Source organism: Polypterus senegalus, chromosome 1 (genome assembly GCF_016835505.1).
Source record: "Polypterus senegalus isolate Bchr_013 chromosome 1, ASM1683550v1, whole genome shotgun sequence".
Taxonomy (NCBI): Eukaryota; Metazoa; Chordata; class Cladistia; order Polypteriformes; family Polypteridae; genus Polypterus; species Polypterus senegalus.
This window is the reverse complement of record NC_053154.1, coordinates 191,467,055-191,485,648: the sequence shown is the minus strand read 5'-3', so window position 1 is coordinate 191,485,648 and position 18,594 is coordinate 191,467,055. Positions and strand designations below refer to the sequence as shown.

Sequence of the window (18,594 nt, the reverse complement as noted above, 5' to 3'; positions counted from 1 at the left end):
GATTCCTAGGAGGGACCGTGCTCCTCTAGTCCCTATTCCCCTCGTGGACATCCCCTTTGAAAGGATAGGGGTCGATTTGGTGGGACCCCTGGAGCCCTCAACCCGTGGCCACAAGTATATCCTGGTCATGGTGGACTATGCCACCCGGTACCCAGAGGCGGTTCCCCTGCGCCCGCTAATACTAAAAGCATCGCGGGAACTGGTTAACTTGTTTTCGCGTGGGCATACCCAAGGAGGTCCTCACGGACCAGGGTGCGCCCTTCACTTCGGATACGTTCAAGGAGGTGGCCAAATTACTGCAGATAAAGCACCTGAAAGCGTCAGTCTATCACCCGCAAACTGGCGGGTTGGTGAGCGATTTAATCAGACGCTTAAGCAGATGCTCCCAAGGTAGTCAGCGCGACGGCAGGAACTGGGACCAGCTCCTCCCGCTCGTGCTTTTTGCCTACCGGGAGGTACCCCAGGCCTCTACGGGCTTCTCCCCTTTTGAATTACTATACGGGCGACAACCCCGGGGAATCCTCGACATCCTAAAAGAAGGCTGGGAGGCCGAGGCTCTTCCCTCCTCTAATATTTTGGAGTACGTAGCGCAACTGCGCGACCGACTCACAAAGATCAGGCCCCTCCTAAAAGAGCACGTGACTCGTGCAACAGCGCAGGCCCGGTGTTACAACCGCAACTCCGTCCTCAGGGAGTTCCGCCGGGGACCGAGTTATGGTGCTCGTCCCGACCTCCCACTCGAAGCTGCTCGCTCACTGGCAAGGGCCTTACGAGGGTAAGGAGAGAAAGGACTGCGTCGACTATTTGGTAAAACAGCCCAACGTCGACCGAGTGAGAGGATCTATCATGTCAACCTGTTAAAGCCCTGAGAGATAGAGAGGAGCTCCCAGCCCCGTAGGTCACTCTCCCTTTCGCAAGCACAACTGCCCTTAACCTCGGCGAAGAGCTGACCCCAAGCAGCGGCAGGAGTTAGCCCAAACACTCCGAGCCATCCCGAGGTAGTGGCGAGTCACCCGGCCGGACGCGCTGATTGAGCACGATATAGTCACGGGCCCGGGTAATCGTCCGGGAGAGGCCCTACCGACTCCGGAGGCAAAAGCGCGCAGAGGTCGAACTGGAGGTGAAACGTATGTTGGACATGGACATAATTGAAGAGAGCCATAGTCCCTGGTCCAGCCCTATTGTCCTCGTCTCCAAGCCAGGCGGCTCCTGGAGGTTCTGTAATGACTTTAGACGCCTGAATCAGATCTCCAAGTTCGATGCCTACCCCATGCCCCGCATTGGCGACCTCCTTGAGCGGCTGGAGTGCGGCTCGATATCTGACTACCCTTGACATGACAAAAGGGTATTGGCAAATTCCTTTAACGGCATCCGCAAAGGAGAAAACGGCCTTTAGCACCCCTAGCGGGCACTGGCAGTACAAGGTCCTCCCATTTGGGCTGCACGGGGCCCCGGCGACCTTCCAACGTCTGGTAGATAGAGTGCTGAAGCCCCACCAGTCCTATAGCGCCGCCTACCTGGATGACGTTGTCATCTATTCCGCACCTGGGAGGAGCATCTACTGCAGGTCGCAGCTGTCCTCCGAACACTGGCTAAAGCCGGCCTCCGCATAAACCCCCGGAAGTGTTTTTTTGGATTAAAGGAGGCCAAATATTTAGGCTACCTCGTGGGACAAGGACAGGTGCGCCACAGAGCTCCAAAGTGAAAGACATCTTAGAATGGCCCGTCCGAGTACCAAGAAACAGGTGCAGGCTTTCTTGGGGCTTGCGGGTTACTACCGCCGGTTTGTTCCCGTTTCTCGAAGAGCAGCACCCTTGACTGACCTGACAAAAAAGGGCGCTCCCCTATACGTGGTGTGGACCGACAAAGCAGAACACGCGTTCAGTGACCTAAAGAAGGCCCTAACGCCGGCACCTGTGTTACGGACGCCCGATTTTGGCTCCCGTTTATTCTCCAGACCGGCGCCGGACACAGGCCTGGGTGCCGTGCTGAGCCAAAGCGTCGATGGTGTCGAGCACCCTGTGATGTACCTTAGCCGGAAACTGATGGACCGGGAGACCCGGTACGCGGCAGTGGAGAGGGAGGCCTTGGCCATTAAGTGGGCAGTGACCCACCTCCGGTACTACCTGCTGGGTCGCGAGTTCGCTCTGGTGACTGATCACGCTGCACTTCAGTGGATGTCCCTGCACAAAGAGTGAATCCGCGGGTCACCAGGTGGTTCCTGGACTTACAGCCGTATAAGTTCACTGTCACTTATCGGCGGGCACCCTTCAGGCCAATGCCGATGCCCTCTCTCGTATTCACGACCTCTCGGTTAGGTCCGCCCGACCTGACGGTCCTGGGCTAAGGGGGATGTGTCACGCACGCCAGTAGGAGGCCGCGGATTGATTCGACAGCACCTGGGAAACCACTCGCCGCCAGGGAATGGTGGGGTATTAACTTTCTCCCTCTGCTTCCTCATAGGAAAAAGACCTCCTGCACCATAGGCATGGATGACCGCAGTGCGATACTTCCGCCCTTCCTCCGCCATCTTGCCCTGACGTCATCCTTCCCATCCTCCCTTGCGGTCCTTCCGCATTCCTCCACTTCCGGCTCCTCCCCAATAAAATGGCGCGGACGCCAGGAGTCGCGCGATATGAACTGTTTAGTTTATGATTTTGACCTGTTTTTTTGTGTCTGTACAATATACGGGGCCGGAAAAACCCCAACCCTTGCTACTGTCTCTCTCGGTCCTTTACAATATATATACACACATATATATATATATATATATATATATATATATATATACTAGCAAAATACCCGCGCTTCGCAGCGGCGAAGTACTGCATTAAAATTTTTATTAAGAAGAAAATTTTACCTTTTTAAACTGAGGGAAAATATGCCAATAATTATTTGTTTAGGATCTCTTTGTATACCATGTCGTCAGTTCGGCCCTCCAGTTGTAACATCACCAAGCTGTGCGCTGAGCTTACTCTTGAGCATGCAACTTACAGTTGGCCATGTGAACAGTAATCTTGTCTCAAATCTCACAGCTTGGATTGCTGCTGTCATAATCGGTTTGAGTTTCATGGTTTGTTTCAATTATGACAGTATTTGCAGGATTTGTTTTATTGAAGTGACATTCGGCATCTGTCAAGCGTTGTAAGCACACAACCGGTTTCAGCGATAAAATCACATCCAGCTTTTGAGAGTTTAAACATTCATAAACATCAAAGTGTCCACTACTGAAATCGTCACCTGGGAATCTAAGATATTTAAGAGGCATTGGCGGTTGTCGAAAGGTGTAAAATATTTGGCCATTTAGGTACACTTTAAAGCGACAACCGAACAATTCAGCGGCAGCCATCAACTCACATGCAGAACCATAGGTGAAGGACTTAAGCATTTCACTCTTATTATGCTCCTGTGTAGTATAATTATCTCCTGTACCGTCATCCGTCCACCCATTAAACCTGTCCCAGTCATTCAATAAATAAGACACAATGTTCCTCTGGATATCAAGAGTGAGCCTCACACTGTGACCAAGCTGCAGGCTATGGACGTATATATGTACGCAAGTAGGATTCAGTTAGCGTTGGGAACCCGTGTACCAAATTTCTTGAAGATGGGCCCATAAGTAACAAAGACTGTTGAAAAGTTCAATATGGCGGCCGACAGTGGCATCATACCACCGAAATAAGTATGTACATTGGTTTCGGTTAGTGCAGGGAAGCCGCCTACCAAATTTCAAGAAGATGGGGCCATAAATAAGAAAGTTCAACATGGTGGACGTTGTTGAACGTTATGACCGTTATGCGTAGAATTTCGAAATGAAACCTGCTTAATTGTTGTAAGTAAGCTGTAAGGAATGGGCCTGCCAAATTTCAGCCTTCTACCTACACGGGAAGTTGGAGAATTAGTGATGTTGGAAAGTTCAATATGGCGGAGAACAGTGGTGTCATAGCAACGAAATAAGTACGGACATCTGTTTCCGTTAAAAGTTCAATATGGCGGTCGACAGTGGCATCATACCACCGAAATAAGTACCAAATTTCAGCCTTCTACCTACACGGGAAGTTGGAGAATTAGTGACATTGGAAAGTTCAATATGGCGGCTGACATTGGCGTCATACCACCAAAATAAGTATGTACATTGGTTTCAGTTAGCTCAGGGAAGCCACCTACCAAATTTCGTGAAGATGGGGCCATGAATAAGAAAGTTCAATATGGCGGACGTTGTTTATCGTTATGACCGTTACACGTAGAATTTCGAAATGAAACCTGCTTAACTTTTGTAAGTAAGCTGTAAGGAATGGGCCTGCCAAATTTCAGCTTTCTACCTACATGGGAAGTTGGAGAATTAGTGATGAGTCAGTCAGTCAGTCAGTCAGTTAGGGCTTTGCCTTTTATTATTATAGATACAGTGAACCCTCATTTATCATAGTTAATCCGTTCCACACTCTACCGCGATAAATGAATTTTCGCGAAGTAGGATTCTTTATTTATAAAGTGAATATTTTCGCAGTTAGAGTATAGAAAACCTGTTTACGACCTTCTAAATACGTTTTTTAACATTATTAGAGCCCTCTAGACATGAAATAACACCCGTTAGTCACCATTACACGTGTATTACCCAATATATTAGACAAAATAAGAGAAAATAAGACATTAGATGTTACAAATATATTATTATTATTGTACTGTTCTGTACATTCAATTACACACTCACACCATTCTTACACACAACCACTAACCTATGAAGGCACGACCTCAGTAGGAGAGTCTTAAGGTGGTGCAGTATCTTCAGCAGGTGCATCGTTGCCTTCTTCCGCTGAAGCAGTACTAGGAGTAGGCAGTGGGTGTCTGGGTGCATGGCTGAAGAACATCGTGATAGGCAGTTGCTGGCGCTGTCTTTTCATATGTGTGAGGAGGCTTTTGTAGGGTTCTATCGCTCCATCAAGTGCATTGTGGAACTGCAATGCACGCATCATTTGTGGGTCCCATTCGCTAATCATGTCCTATACTTCCTTAATAGTTCTCACGACTTGTAATAGACGCTCAAGTGTAAGGCCAACTTCCTCCTCCCGACCCCCAGGAACCTCTGGCTGCTCTTCCTCCTCCTCCTCACTCACAGATTTAGTCATTTCCACCAGATCCTCATCAGTTAAGGGGTCCGAATGTGTCTCCAGCAGCTCATCCACGTTATCGCGGGTCATATCTGCAAAACCTTCTCCTGTCAGCATGTGGGCTAGCCTAACTGCCTTATCCACTGCCGAGTTGCTTATATCTCATCTCTGGGATGAATCCTCTGTAGTTGTAGACAATTTCAGGCCACAACATCTTCCAGCTGCCTTCACGGTCTCTGTCTTTATGTCCTTCAATGCAGCCTGGATGTTCTTCAGACAGGTCGCGATGGTATACTGCCGCCAGTACTCCTTCAGCAAGAAGTTCTCCTCAATGTTCATGCTTTCGACAAGGTGCTGCAGGGTGTTTCGCGTGTAGAGGGCTTTGAATGCGCGAATAACGCCTTGATCCATGGGCTGGATCAGCGAAGTGGTGTTGGGAGGAAGGAACTCGATCCGCACTCCGCCGTAGGATAGGTCTTGCGCATGACCGCCAACATTGTCCATGAGGAGAAGGACATTAAACTCGAGTCCCTTCTCCACGAGATACAGCTTGACTTGGGGGATGAAGCACTCGTGGGACCAGTCCGATGACAGCTGCTTCGTGATCCAGCCCTTGTTGTTGTGCATCCAATACACTGGCAGCTGGTTCTTGTTTTTATTCTTCAGGGCTCTAGGGTTCTTGGCTTTATAGATAAGGGCAGGCTTGAGCAAATATCCCTCCGCATTTCCACACATAACAATAGTCACACAATCCTTATACGCCTTGAAGCCACGGACCTTGGCCTCATCCTTGAAAATGAATGTCCGGGAAGGCATTCTTTTTCAGAACAGCCCTGTTTCGTCCATATTGAACACCTGTTCTGGATGATACTTGCCCTCCTCAAGGATTTTCTTGAACGTGTTGTTCACGTAGTCCTCTGCTGCAGGCTGGTTAGCAGAGGCAGCTTCTCCATGGAGAACGACACTCTTCAGATGACACCTCTTCTGGAACTTCTCAAACCAACCCTTGCTCGCCGTTAAATCCATGAACGTTGCATAAGAGGGTCCTGGTTGAGGTTCGTCCGCTGTAAAGTGCTGATAGAGCTGCCTTGCCTTCTCCCGGATGACCAGCGAATCCAACGGAATGTTTTTCTTGCAGCTGTCGCTGATCCAAACGGCTAGGACAGACTCCATTTTTACTATAAACTTATTACGACTTGTCACGACGTGCTTTGCTTCCTTGCTGAAATTAACAGTAGCCGTTTCACGGATGTTCTTTTCATCTTTACGGATGGAGCGAACAGTAGACTCATTCAAGTTGTAATGCCGGGCAACCTCCATGATTTTCTTGCCATCTTTGATCATATCCAAGAGTTTCACCTTCTCCTGGATGGTAAGCATCTTCCTCCGGCACTTTGTTTTATTGTCAGAAGGCTTAGAAAAAGCAGCACGTTTAGGAGCCATCGTGGGGCTTAGATAAAAGTTCTCAGAAAGCGCATGCGTAGTGACGTAAGCGTGTATGAGAAAAAATCATGATAGAGTGAAGCCGCAAAAGTCGAAGCGTGATACAGCAAGGGATCACTGTGTATATATGTGTATATGTACAGTATGTATGTATGTATGTATGTATGTGTGTGTGTGTGTGTGTATTGTAGTTGGAGTGAAAAGTTTCCATAGTCACGCAATAACCAATCTTTTTTTTCATAAAGTCGCTTTAAATATGTTCATTAACAATGTGTGAAGCATTTTCAAATGAACTGGATTAAATTAACAAATTTATGTGTTGCATTAAAAAAATTGACTCCCAGAAATGTAATACATTTATACCATGCTTTAATGGTCATTAATCAGCAGCCCCAGTTTAAACATAACTATTAACAAAAACATGAAAACATTACAATTCAGAAATAATAAAAGTAACAAAAAAAAAAAAGAAAATATGCATAAGCCACTGAATAAACTTTCCGTGAAACATAACATTTTCTAAGACTTCGTCTATGAATATTCCTTTGCTACCTCATCTTTTTTTATTTCTAGATCCATCTACATTACCTCTTTCATATATTAAGTATTAACCCTTCTCATTAACCAATATAGCAGCAAAATTGGCATTAACATCTCACCTGATTCTCTTATTCCTAACTTCTGGAAATGAAGTTTTTTACAATATAGTTCTTCTGGAACTTAAATCACTTCAAAGAGAGATCAGCTTCCACTCATTTGGTAGGGGACAAAATGGTAGTGAATTTTTTTCCTTCCTTCTCTCTTTTTATCCTTTGTATGTTAGTGGGATGGTAATCATATGGGGAGGGATCTTTTTTATGATTACTGATTTATGCCCTATTGAATATGTTTATTATTTCATGATCTATTTTTCTAATAAAATCAGATTGCAAAGCATGAAACATTAAAAGTCAGCAAAGGAAAGCAAAAGAAACACCATAAGATTTTCCCAATATTATTCCAGTTAAAGAACATTTAAGAAGTAAAATTGCAAACAAATTAAATATTTCACTGAAGTATTCACAAAATAATACACAACAGAATGCTGGCAGCAGAAACAATATGGTTTACATTCTAATAAAGAAGAATCAGATTTTCAGCCTCAAGATGTGATAAAAACCAATAGGCACACAGAAATTTTAAATGCTGATCTAAAAATAAATGAAAATGTTCATAAATCTTTAGTCATTATATCCTAACATTTCACTTCAGATGGGACTAGTACTAGACAACTGGAAAGTTGTGAATGTGATTACAGTCCACATGAAAGGAAACAGAATAATTCCCAGTAATTTGAGACCAATATTCCTTACTTCTCTGCGGTGGGTTGGCGCCCTGCCCAGGATTGGTTCCTGCCTTGTGCCCTATGTTGGCTGGGATTGGCTCCAGCAGACCCCCGTGACCCTGTATTCGGATTCATCGGGTTGGAAAATGGATGGATGGATATTCCTTACTTCTGTCACATTCCATTTTGAATTTATAACCAGAAATATATCAGAATGCCTTTTGTATGAAAATAATAAAATAAAAGCCATGACTTTATAAGAAGAAAACCTTGACAAACCTATTTGCTGGACAAAAGCAATCATACAGTACAATTTACTTAAACTCATTTGTTATGGTTTCACTCGGGACATTAACTGTAAAACTAGAAACTATTGGTACCAAAAGTAAGTTTTGTGATAGATGTAATAGCAGGTAGCTGAAAAGTCTGTGATAGTAAGTACAGATAAATTAAGAGGAGATTTCACCATATAGAATGATGTGGGGTCTCATTCATAAACGTACGTACAAAAATGTTTCATACGCCTGTTTCCATGCTCACTGTGAGATATATAAAAAACAAACTTGGTGTAAAGCCACATAAATTTTCATGGCAGTCTTCCTACTTGTGTACATGCCTTTCTGCTCGGTTTTTCAAACTGGCAGCACCCAGCATCAAAGCAGTGCTGTTTCTGTGTTATCTCCCTTTTTTCAGATATGCATTAATGACATGGGATTTATCAAATACACCAAAATAAATTGCACACTGTTTACAAATTTAATTCACTTAATTGTAATCAGTCCATAACAATGTAATGATGCACAGAATGGCCAAACTATTCCAACTACCTTAGCTGTTTTAATGTTGTTAGAAGACATTACAAATGGAATAATTAGAGAGAGAACTTATTCAAAAACTATGAAGACTGGTTTCTAAGTCGATTTTGATTTCCAAGAGCTATCCTCTTGGAACTGTGTGCTGAACTGGCATCACCAAATTAACAAGCTGTCATTACATCATCGGTAGCAGGAAAGCCAATTAAAATGTAATCTCTGCACATTCACAGGCACTTTTTCCAACTAGTGCAACAAAGGCAAGCAGTCCTTTTAAGGAGAGCGAGTCACTTCAAAGAGCCATGTAAAGAGCAAAGAATTGATCCATTGTGGCGCTTGGTGCCAACGCTACACTATAAAGGTGCCTTCAGAGAATGAATTTGCTCATGTAAATAGAAATTGTTTCCACTCTATTAATGTGTTTCTGTATAGTGCATAGAAAGTGTGTATCATTGTGCAAACATGTAGCATGCTGCATAATATGGCATACAATTGTGGCTTGCTTATGCCTGAAGAGATGCGGCATGATGAACCTGACCCTGAACCAAATGATCAGTGAAATCAGACAGCATTACAACTTCATTTGAATATAATTAGCAGAATGTAAAAACAGGTAATCAGATGCAGCATTTATTTTTCAATCAATTCATTTAATTTGTGGTCAATAGAACATAACAGCTCTTATATTCCTTAGTTCATTGGCAACATCTCTAGTGCAATTTGTGACTCCAGAATGTGCTGGGTACAGCAGCACAATAACCGTGTGAATTCGCGTCCTTGGTATGGGGGTCAGCTTTTGCAATATTGTCTGAAACGGAATAAACAGACAATGGGCTGCGACTCACTTTTCACGTCGACTTTGATATCTGACCCCTTCTTTTTTTACTTCGGGCACTGTGTGACTTTTTTAACTTGAACTTTCAAGTGTCTCCGCCACGCCACATCACTCCATAATATCCATTTGTTGCTCATACCACTGCTTATGCCAACAAATAGTAAGTTTTTCCTTGACTCTGCTTTGCATTCGCTGAAATTCTTCTTTTTTTCACGTGCTTTTGCCATTGTCTTTTAACAAAACACTGAAGGAAAAGAGCTATTTATATTGATTTGCATATTAAAATATGTGAAATTCTGAAAGGAGTTGGGTTGGGGCTGTAGGCACGTGTACGTACGTTAAATTTGATGTTTGATGAGATTTATAAAGAGTAAGTGCATGGAATTTGGCATTTAAACCGTTTTATGCATCTGGATTTATTTTTTGTGATGTGACGGACCCTTGCCAAGCTGGAGAATGGAAGGACCGAGGGAGAAACAATATCTCCACCGGTACATGAGAGGGTAGCCACCTAGGTTGGGGCCCATGGTGCCTGGATAGTTTCTAAACCAGGAAGTGCTGCCAGAAGAGAATCCAGGCACACCCAGAGTGCTTCTGGGTGCTGCAGGAAGGTCATCAATGAGCACCTGGAGCACATCTGGGTACAACATAAAAGGGGCCGCCTCATTCCATTCGAGGAGCCAGAGTCGGGAGGTGGAGGACAGAGCTTGTGTGGAGGAATGTAGGTGGTAAAGAAAAGGGAAAATAAATAAAGAGAGAAGAAAGAAACCAAGTTTATTGTTGGTGATTTGTGCACTGTTTGCTGAGAATAAGAAAATAAAAGGGTGTATTTTGCACTTGCGTCTTTGTGCCTCTGTGTGTCTGGGGCTGATTTCTCCACAGTGTGTGCGCACATTTCCAGTTTTGTCTTTACACAATGTGTTAGTGTGAATTCCATGCATGGTGTTATACTTGAGGCCTGTAATCGTTAGGGTCCCTAAACTATCTCTGCTAGGACCATAATCTTTTCTAGTTCTGGTTGCTTTGGCTAATTGTTAGCCCTTTGTTAGATATACTTTGTCTTATTCTTTAGAATAGTCATTTCCCAGCTTGTATATAATTTGCAGCATTAGTTTAATATACTATGTAAGAGAGTTTTCTTTTGGAAGAGTTATGCCTCTATGGAATAAAATAGTGCTTTCCAGACTTTTTTGTTGAGGAGTTTTTTCTTTGTTCGTTATTTTGTATTGTGTACATGTACACATCTTTCAGTGTACTTTTTAACATCTGGTATTATCATTTTGTTTTGTATGGAGATAATATTTTCATGCTTATTTTATGAATTCAAGTTTTCTTAGGTATAGGGTGAAATAAGCTCACACAAGCCCATTAATCAACTTTTCGTTAGGTTCTTGTTCATTCATTAGAGAATAGTGTTGCTAGGTAATAAATACCACAGTGCACCACACCTTGTTATACAAGTCTCCCATATTCCCCTACCCCAGTGAAATGTGAACCTTCTGACCTAATGATAACATAATTTCAGACATGCTGTTTCATGGCAAGGATCAATCAGATGCATCTCTGGGCTAAGAGTCATGTCATATTATGACCTGGTAAAGAGAATTAAATCTATTTTCACTTGAACATACAAGGCAACATGGGATTCTAATCAAGGTCCAGGCAGTAATAAAATGTGATCTAGAAGAATTACTTAATTTCAGTTAAATGTTTTCTGTTGAGCTCAGGTACAGTGATGAAAATTATATTCAGAAGTGCCAGGATGCACTTTTTCATAGAAATGGTAATATGAATGTGGAATAGTCTACATATTAATGTGGTTGAGCCAGAAACCTTAGAGGTTTTTAAAAAGGCATTTGGATTTTATATGAAAATAAGTTATGTATTAGCATGACAAGACAAGTTTGACTAACTGAATGGTTTTCTCATTTGTGAAGAAGTCACAAGAGGGCAGTAGAATACATAATGAGATGTCCAAAGAAAATTCTGAAGGCAGAAATAGAGCATGCAGAAATTAAATAGCAGTCAAAATGCAAAGAAAAGAAAGAAGTGGGAAAAATGGACAACAACATACCAGTGGAGCAGCATTCTATACTGTACATCTCCTCAGAACAGGCCCAAGTAATCTCTCACAAAAAGAAATATCTTTGTCACAGCATTTATGCAGTTTACTATTTACTTATTTCAAGCAATACATGTGTGTGGATTTTCTCTGTTTTAGGTAACAAATGGATTGTCACAGCTGCCCACTGTCTTCATGATCCGCTGGATTCTGAAAACTCAGTTGTTCGAAGTTCAGATCTTTTTACTCCAGGATCTTTCCAGATTATCCTGGGTCAGTATTTCTTTCTCATCTCTGGTGGTTTTTGCTTAATTTGTAGGAATATCCACAAGATGAAACACATGGTTTACAGCCAATGTTAGTATCATATGAAGATGTTCCTTGAATTTCCACCTTCACTAATTCACTGAAAATTATTTTACAGTATAGTACACATTTCAGCAGATACATCTTCTTTATTAGTAGCTGAATTTTCACCCATATTATCATATGCTTTACACTGCAATAAAAAAACTTCAATTTTAATTGTTTTTTTCCTCATTCTTGATTAGTTCAAAAATGTTTACATCTTTGTTCACACCAGGAAAACACAGAACAAGAAGTAGAGATGACACTGAGCAGGTGTTTCACTACAAGACTTCTATTCTACATCCTCAGTACAAAGCTAATACACTTGAGTTTGATGTTGGACTTCTTGAGCTCTCAGAACCAGCTGTTCTGAACAATTATATCATCCCTGTGTGTCTTCCAGAAGAAGCCTCGCAATCTGATTTGCAGGATGGTATGGTATCAACACTGTCTCTTTTTCTCCAGGTGATAAGATCTGCAGCAAATATGTTAAACTGGTCTGGCTTTGAAGAGCCAGACAGGAGTAGATGTTACCTTAGTACTGGATAGGGACTAAATAAAATTGGAAATCAGACCATGTGACAATATAATCTTCAGTTTTCATGAGCTACTTCACTAGACGATTTTCTCAAGAATAGTTATCTAATCCTCTACCTTTGATTTATTAGGTGATATGGTGCTTGTCAGTGGCTGGGGAAAACAGTTTTTGCGTCGCCTACCTGAGTCCCTTATGGAGGTAAGCTGTACAAAATGCAAAAGAACATTAGTTAGGTAGATGTCATACAGCCACGAACATTGGAAGTGAGTGAACCATTTCACAATCACAGATAGTCCATAGAAAGTTTATGGCAGACTTTCGGGGCTTAGAAATAAGCAGCCTTTTTGCCATATCTTGCCATCATATTTCCTTTATTTTTTAAGCATCTTGTGTTTTACAGTACTGTATAAAGTTGCACATCATGTGGAATATTGTGGGGCAATATGGCAAGCTCACAGCACAACAAGTTCGTAGTATATGAAAGTAAGACTGCTTATTTTTGTATGCTGACATTTCGTTTATGAAATTCTGTCCTCTATTTTGCAGCTTACTTGGGGCACTGGTGATAGCCACATCAGTGATTATGCTAAGCAAAATGCTTTTGACATTTTATATGATAGGAATGGTGTTTTCATGTCCAGTGTGCCAGTACCTTATTATTTGGGCAGCAAGTTTTCAATGTAATTAGGGTGTCCTTGTTTACTCCTGTTCTAAGAAAAAGACCATCTAACCCAGTACAATTTGTAGGACCTTGCAAGAACATAAAACAGTCTAGCCAGGAGATTAATGCAGTTGCTTTTAAAATGTCTTGACATTCAATTTTTCAGGTTCCAGCACCATGGGACAAGATGTGAGAAAACCTGTCTCCACAATATTTATTAGCACAGAGTATATTACATTAGATTGTAAAATTACAAAAACAAAAAAGTAAATTCTGTAAGTTTTTAGGAGTTAAGCTCTCAACAAGCAGATTTGCCTGAGCTAAAGCAACTTCTTTCAGTATGGAAACTGGGGGGCTTTGATTGGCAGAGATAATTTTAGCAAGCTGCTTCTTGTACACTGGGGACTGAAGTAACTTTTTGGGGCATCTGTCTGACTCACTGTGACTAGCAAAGCTCCCACATTCTTTTCGCATTTTGAAAATAATGCTTTTCCTATTTTTCCAGTGTTAATCATCTTAGTTGGCACATTGTTATCATCCTCTGAGCTTTGGACATTTGAGGTCAAGAATCTATATCTGATCTCATTTTGATTAATTCTAAATTTGGATAAAAAATTATTTTATGCACTGCTTTCCTTCATTTATTAGCTTCTATTTTTCCCAGTAATCATAAGCTTTTTAGTCATTCCTAGGTAACACCCAACCTTTAGTTTACCTTAATGTCAATTTGAAAAAAATCATAAAATTACATCTATACAAGAAGCCTGTTTGTCATATCTTGCCATCAAGGAGAGAACAAATAACATCTTTTATTTTTGCCTTCACTAACTTTCAGGTTCAATCAGATGTCAGAGATAACTTTGAAATAATAAGTACTCATAAGGAGGGGTAATGTACTAACAGACATAATGAAGCAAATTATTTATGCTTCTAAAACAATAGTTTATCTTTGTGGTTTATTACTTTACAATACCAAGAGAAGCTTGGAATGTAACACTGACTTATGAGAATAACAGATTTCAAATATTGCCAAGTATCAGGTTGAAGTTGAAGTTAGTGTACATATTACAATGAGATTCTTACTTTCATGTCTCAGTTGTGACAGTAGCATACTGTAATACAAACAACAGTGAGTGAATGCAACACAGTCACCAGATTATGTATGTACAGTATGTATGTGTTTGTATATATATAGTGGCATGCAAAACTCTGGGCACCCTTGCTTAAAATGTGTGTTACTGTTAATAAGTAAGTGAGCAGAAGATGAACTAATCAACAAAAGACAAAGTTAAAGATGACACATTTCTTTAATATTTTAAGCAGGATTACATTTTTATTTTCATCATTCACAGGTACAAAAAAACAAGAAATGAAGAGGGTCTAAAGCAAAAGTTTGTGTGCTCAGCATTGTCAGTACTTAGTAATACCCACATTTGCAAGTATCACCACTTGTAAACACTATTTGTAGCCAGCTAAGAGTCATTCATTTCTTACTTGTGGTACTTTCACCCATTCATCCTTGCAGAGGGCTTCCAATTCTGCAAGATTCTTGGGCTGTCTTGGGTGCATTGCTCTTTGTAGATCTTTCCATAGATTATCAATGATGTTTTGGTTGGGGGACTATGAGTGTCATGGCAAAACTGTCAGCTTGTGCTTCTTAAGGTGTTCCATTGTAGATTTTGAGGTTTCTTTCAGATCATTCTCTTTTTTAACTTCAATTTTTTTTACAAATGGTGATATTTACTTCCCCTTACCAATATGCCTAATAGTTGGAGAGGTGTTCTTTTCCTGGAATTAAGCACCCTTTTTTCTCCGAACATAACCTTTGCACATTGTGGCCAAAAACATCTATTTTGACTTAATTAGTCCACAGAACATGTTTCCAAAATGCATCAGGCTTGTTTAGATGTTCTTTTGCAAACTTTAGGTGCTGACTTTTATGGCTGGGATGCAGGAAAGCTTTTCTTATGCTGACTCTATCATGAAGGACATATTTGATCAGGTGTCACTAAACAGTGCAACAACAATTTATTTTTTTTATAGCTCTCAACCACACAGGGAGTGCCACAATGAGCTTTAACAGGCCCCATTTTTTGACAGCCCCCAGCCTTGACACCCTAGGAAGACGAGAAAAAACTCCAGTCTTGGGAAAGGCAATTCTTGCATAAAATGCTAAAAATAAATGTGTAATTTTTTACTGTATGCATTTTGATGATCACTTCATTTTCTGCTCACTTAACTAGTCACAGTAATAGACATTCTAAGCAAGGTGCCCAGACTTTTGCTTGCCACTATATATAAACACTGTGTGTGTGTGTATATATATACAGTAATCCCTCCTCGATCGCGGGGGTTGCGTTCCAGAATCCCCCACGATAGATGAAAATCCGCGAAGTAGAAACCATATGTTTGTATAGTTATTTTTATATATTTTAAGCCCTTATAAACTCTCCCACACTGTTAACATTATTAGAGCCCTCTAGACATGAAATAACACCCTTTAGTCAAAAGTTTAAACTGTGCTGCATGACAAGACAGAGATGACAGTTCTTTCTCACAATTAAAAGAATGCAAATATATCTTCTTCTCTTCAGGAGCAGAGAATTTCAGAGAGAGGGAGAGAGAGAGAGAGCGCTTGCAAAGAAAAGCAAACAATCACAAAATCAATACGTGTGCTTTTAAGTTTGCCGCGGCATTTTTTAGAGGAGCATCAGTATCTTCTAAGCAAATATCCTCAGTGCAAACAGCCCCTCTGCTCACATCTCCTCCGTCAGGCGCAGAGAACGTCAGAGAGAGAGAGAGAGCGAGATTAAAGCAAACCATCAAAAAATCAATAAGTGTGCTCTTGGAGGCACCGCGATAAAGCGCCATTTCTTACAGGTGCGTCCGTATCCACTAGGCAAACAGCTTCTGTGCAAACAGCACCTCTGCTCACACCCCATCCGTCAGGTGCAGAGAATGTCAGAGAGGGTGAGATAGAGGCAGAGATAAGCAAACAATCAAGCATATCTTATAGCATTGAGGAGTTTTAGTTAATATATAATGCATGCTCTGATTGGGTAGCTTCTAAGCCATCCGCCAGTAGCGTCCCTTGTATGAAATCAACTGGGCAAACAAACTGAGGAAGCATGTACCATAAATTAAAAGACCCATTGTCCGCAGAAGTCCGCGAACCAGCGAAAAATCTGTGATATATGTTTAGATGTGCTTACATTTAAAATCCGCGATAGTGTGAAGCCGCGAAAGTCGAAGCGCGATATAGATAGATAGATAGATAGATAGATAGATAGATACTAGCGAGGGATCACTGTATATGTATATACAGTAATCCCTCCTCGATCGCTGGGGTTGCGTTCCAGACCCCCCCGCGATAGGTGAAAATCCGCGAAGTAGAAACCATATGTTTGTGTGGTTATTTTTATATATTTTAAGCCCTTATAAACTCTCCCACCCTGTTAACATTATTAGAGCCCTCTAGACATGAAATAACACCCTTTAGTCAAACGTTTAAACGGTGCTCCATGACAAGACAGAGATGACAGTTCTTTCTCACAATTAAAAGAAAGCAAACATATCTTATCTTCAAAGGAGCGCCGTCATAAAGGAGCGTCAGGAGCAGAGAATGTCAGAGAGCGCTCGCAAAGAAAAGCAAACAATCAAAAAATCAATACATGCTTTTAAGTATACAGAAGCACCGCGATAAAGCGGCATTTTGTAGAGGAGCATCCGTGTCCTCTGTGCAAACAGCCCTCTGCTCACACCCTCCGTCAGGCAGAGAGTGAGAAAGATAGAGAGAAGCAAACAAGCACAGCGCGGGAAGCATATCTTATAGCATTGAGGAGTTTTAGTTAATATGCAATACATGCTCTGATTGGGTAGCTTCTAAGCCATCCGCCAATAGCGTCCCTTGTATGAAATCAACTGGGCAATCAAACTGAGGAAGCATGTAACCTAAATTAAAAGACCCATTGTCCAGAAAGCGAACCAGCGAAAAATCCATGATATATATTTAGATGTGCTTACATTTAAAATCCGATAGAGTGAAACCGCGAAAGTCAAAGCGCGATATAGCGAGGGATTACTGTATATATATATATATATATATATATATATATATATATATATATATATATATATATATATATACACAGTGGTGTGAAAAACTATTTGCCCCTTTCCTGATTTCTTATTCTTTTGCATGTTTGTCACACAAAATGTTTCTGATCATCAAACACATTTAACCATTAGTCAAATATAACATAAGTAAACACAAAATGCAGTTTTAAATGATGGTTTTATTATTTAGGGGAAAAAAAATCCAAACCTACATGGCCCTGTGTGAAAAAGTAATTGTCCCCTGAACCTAATAGCTGGTTGGGCCACCCTTAGCAGCAATAACTGCAATCAAGCGTTTGTGATAACTTGCAATGAGTCTTTTACAGCGCTCTGGAGGAATTTTGGCCCACTCATCTTTGCAGAATTGTTGTAATTCAGCTTTATTTGAGGGTTTTCTAGCATGAACCGCCTTTTTAAGGTCATGCCATAGCATCTCAATTGGATTCAGGTCAGGACTTTGACTAGGCCACTCCAAAGTCTTCATTTTGTTTTTCTTCAGCCATTCAGAGGTGGATTTGCTGGTGTGTTTTGGGTCATTGTCCTGTTGCAGCACCCAAGATCGCTTCAGCTTGAGTTGACGAACAGATGGCGGACATTCTCCTTCAGGATTTTTTGGTAGACAGTAGAATTCATGGTTCCATCTATCACAGCAAGCCTTCCAGGTCCTGAAGCAGCAAAATAACCCCAGACCTTCACACTACCACCACCATATTTTACTGTTGGTATGATGTTCTTTTTCTGAAATGCTGTGTTCCTTTTACGTCAGATGTAACGGGACATTTGCCTTCCAAAAAGTTCTACTTTTGTCTCATCAGTCCACAAGGTATTTTCCCAAAAGTCTTGGCAATCATTGAGATGTTTCTTAGCAAAATTGAGACGAGCCCTAATGTTCTTTTGCTTAACAGTGGTTTGCGTCTTGGAAATCTGCCATGCAGGCCGTTTTTGCCTAGTCTCTTTCTTATGGTGGAGTCGTGAACACTGACCTTAATTGAGGCAAGTGAGGCCTGCAGTTCTTTAGATGTTGTCCTGGGGTCTTTTGTGACCTCTCGGATGAGTCGTCTCTGCGCTCTTGAGGTAATTTTGGTCCGCCGGCCACTCCTGGGAAGGTTCACCACTGTTCCATGTTTTTGCCATTTATGGATAATGGCTCTCACTGTGGTTCGCTGGAGTCCCAAAGGTTTAGAAATGGCTTTATAACCTTTACCAGACTGATAGATCTCAATTACTTCTGTTCTCATTTGTTCCTGAATTTCTTTGGATCTTGGCATGATGTCTAGCTTTTGAGGTGCTTTAGGTCTACGTCTCTGTGTCAGGCAGCTCCTATTTAAGTGATTTTTTGATTGAAAC

General features: G+C 41.5%; 1 protein-coding gene across 1 annotated transcript in view; it reads left to right on the top strand.

Annotated features, from left to right (window-relative positions):
- The window catches only part of masp1 (mannan-binding lectin serine peptidase 1), a 247,786-nt gene that overhangs the window by 211,799 nt on the left and 17,393 nt on the right, over positions 1-18,594 (top strand). The window contains exons 12-14 of the mRNA XM_039765749.1: positions 11,744-11,857; positions 12,168-12,365; positions 12,601-12,668. Of these exons, the coding sequence (XP_039621683.1) occupies positions 11,744-11,857; positions 12,168-12,365; positions 12,601-12,668 (380 nt within the window). The remainder of the gene's footprint in view (positions 1-11,743; positions 11,858-12,167; positions 12,366-12,600; positions 12,669-18,594) is intronic.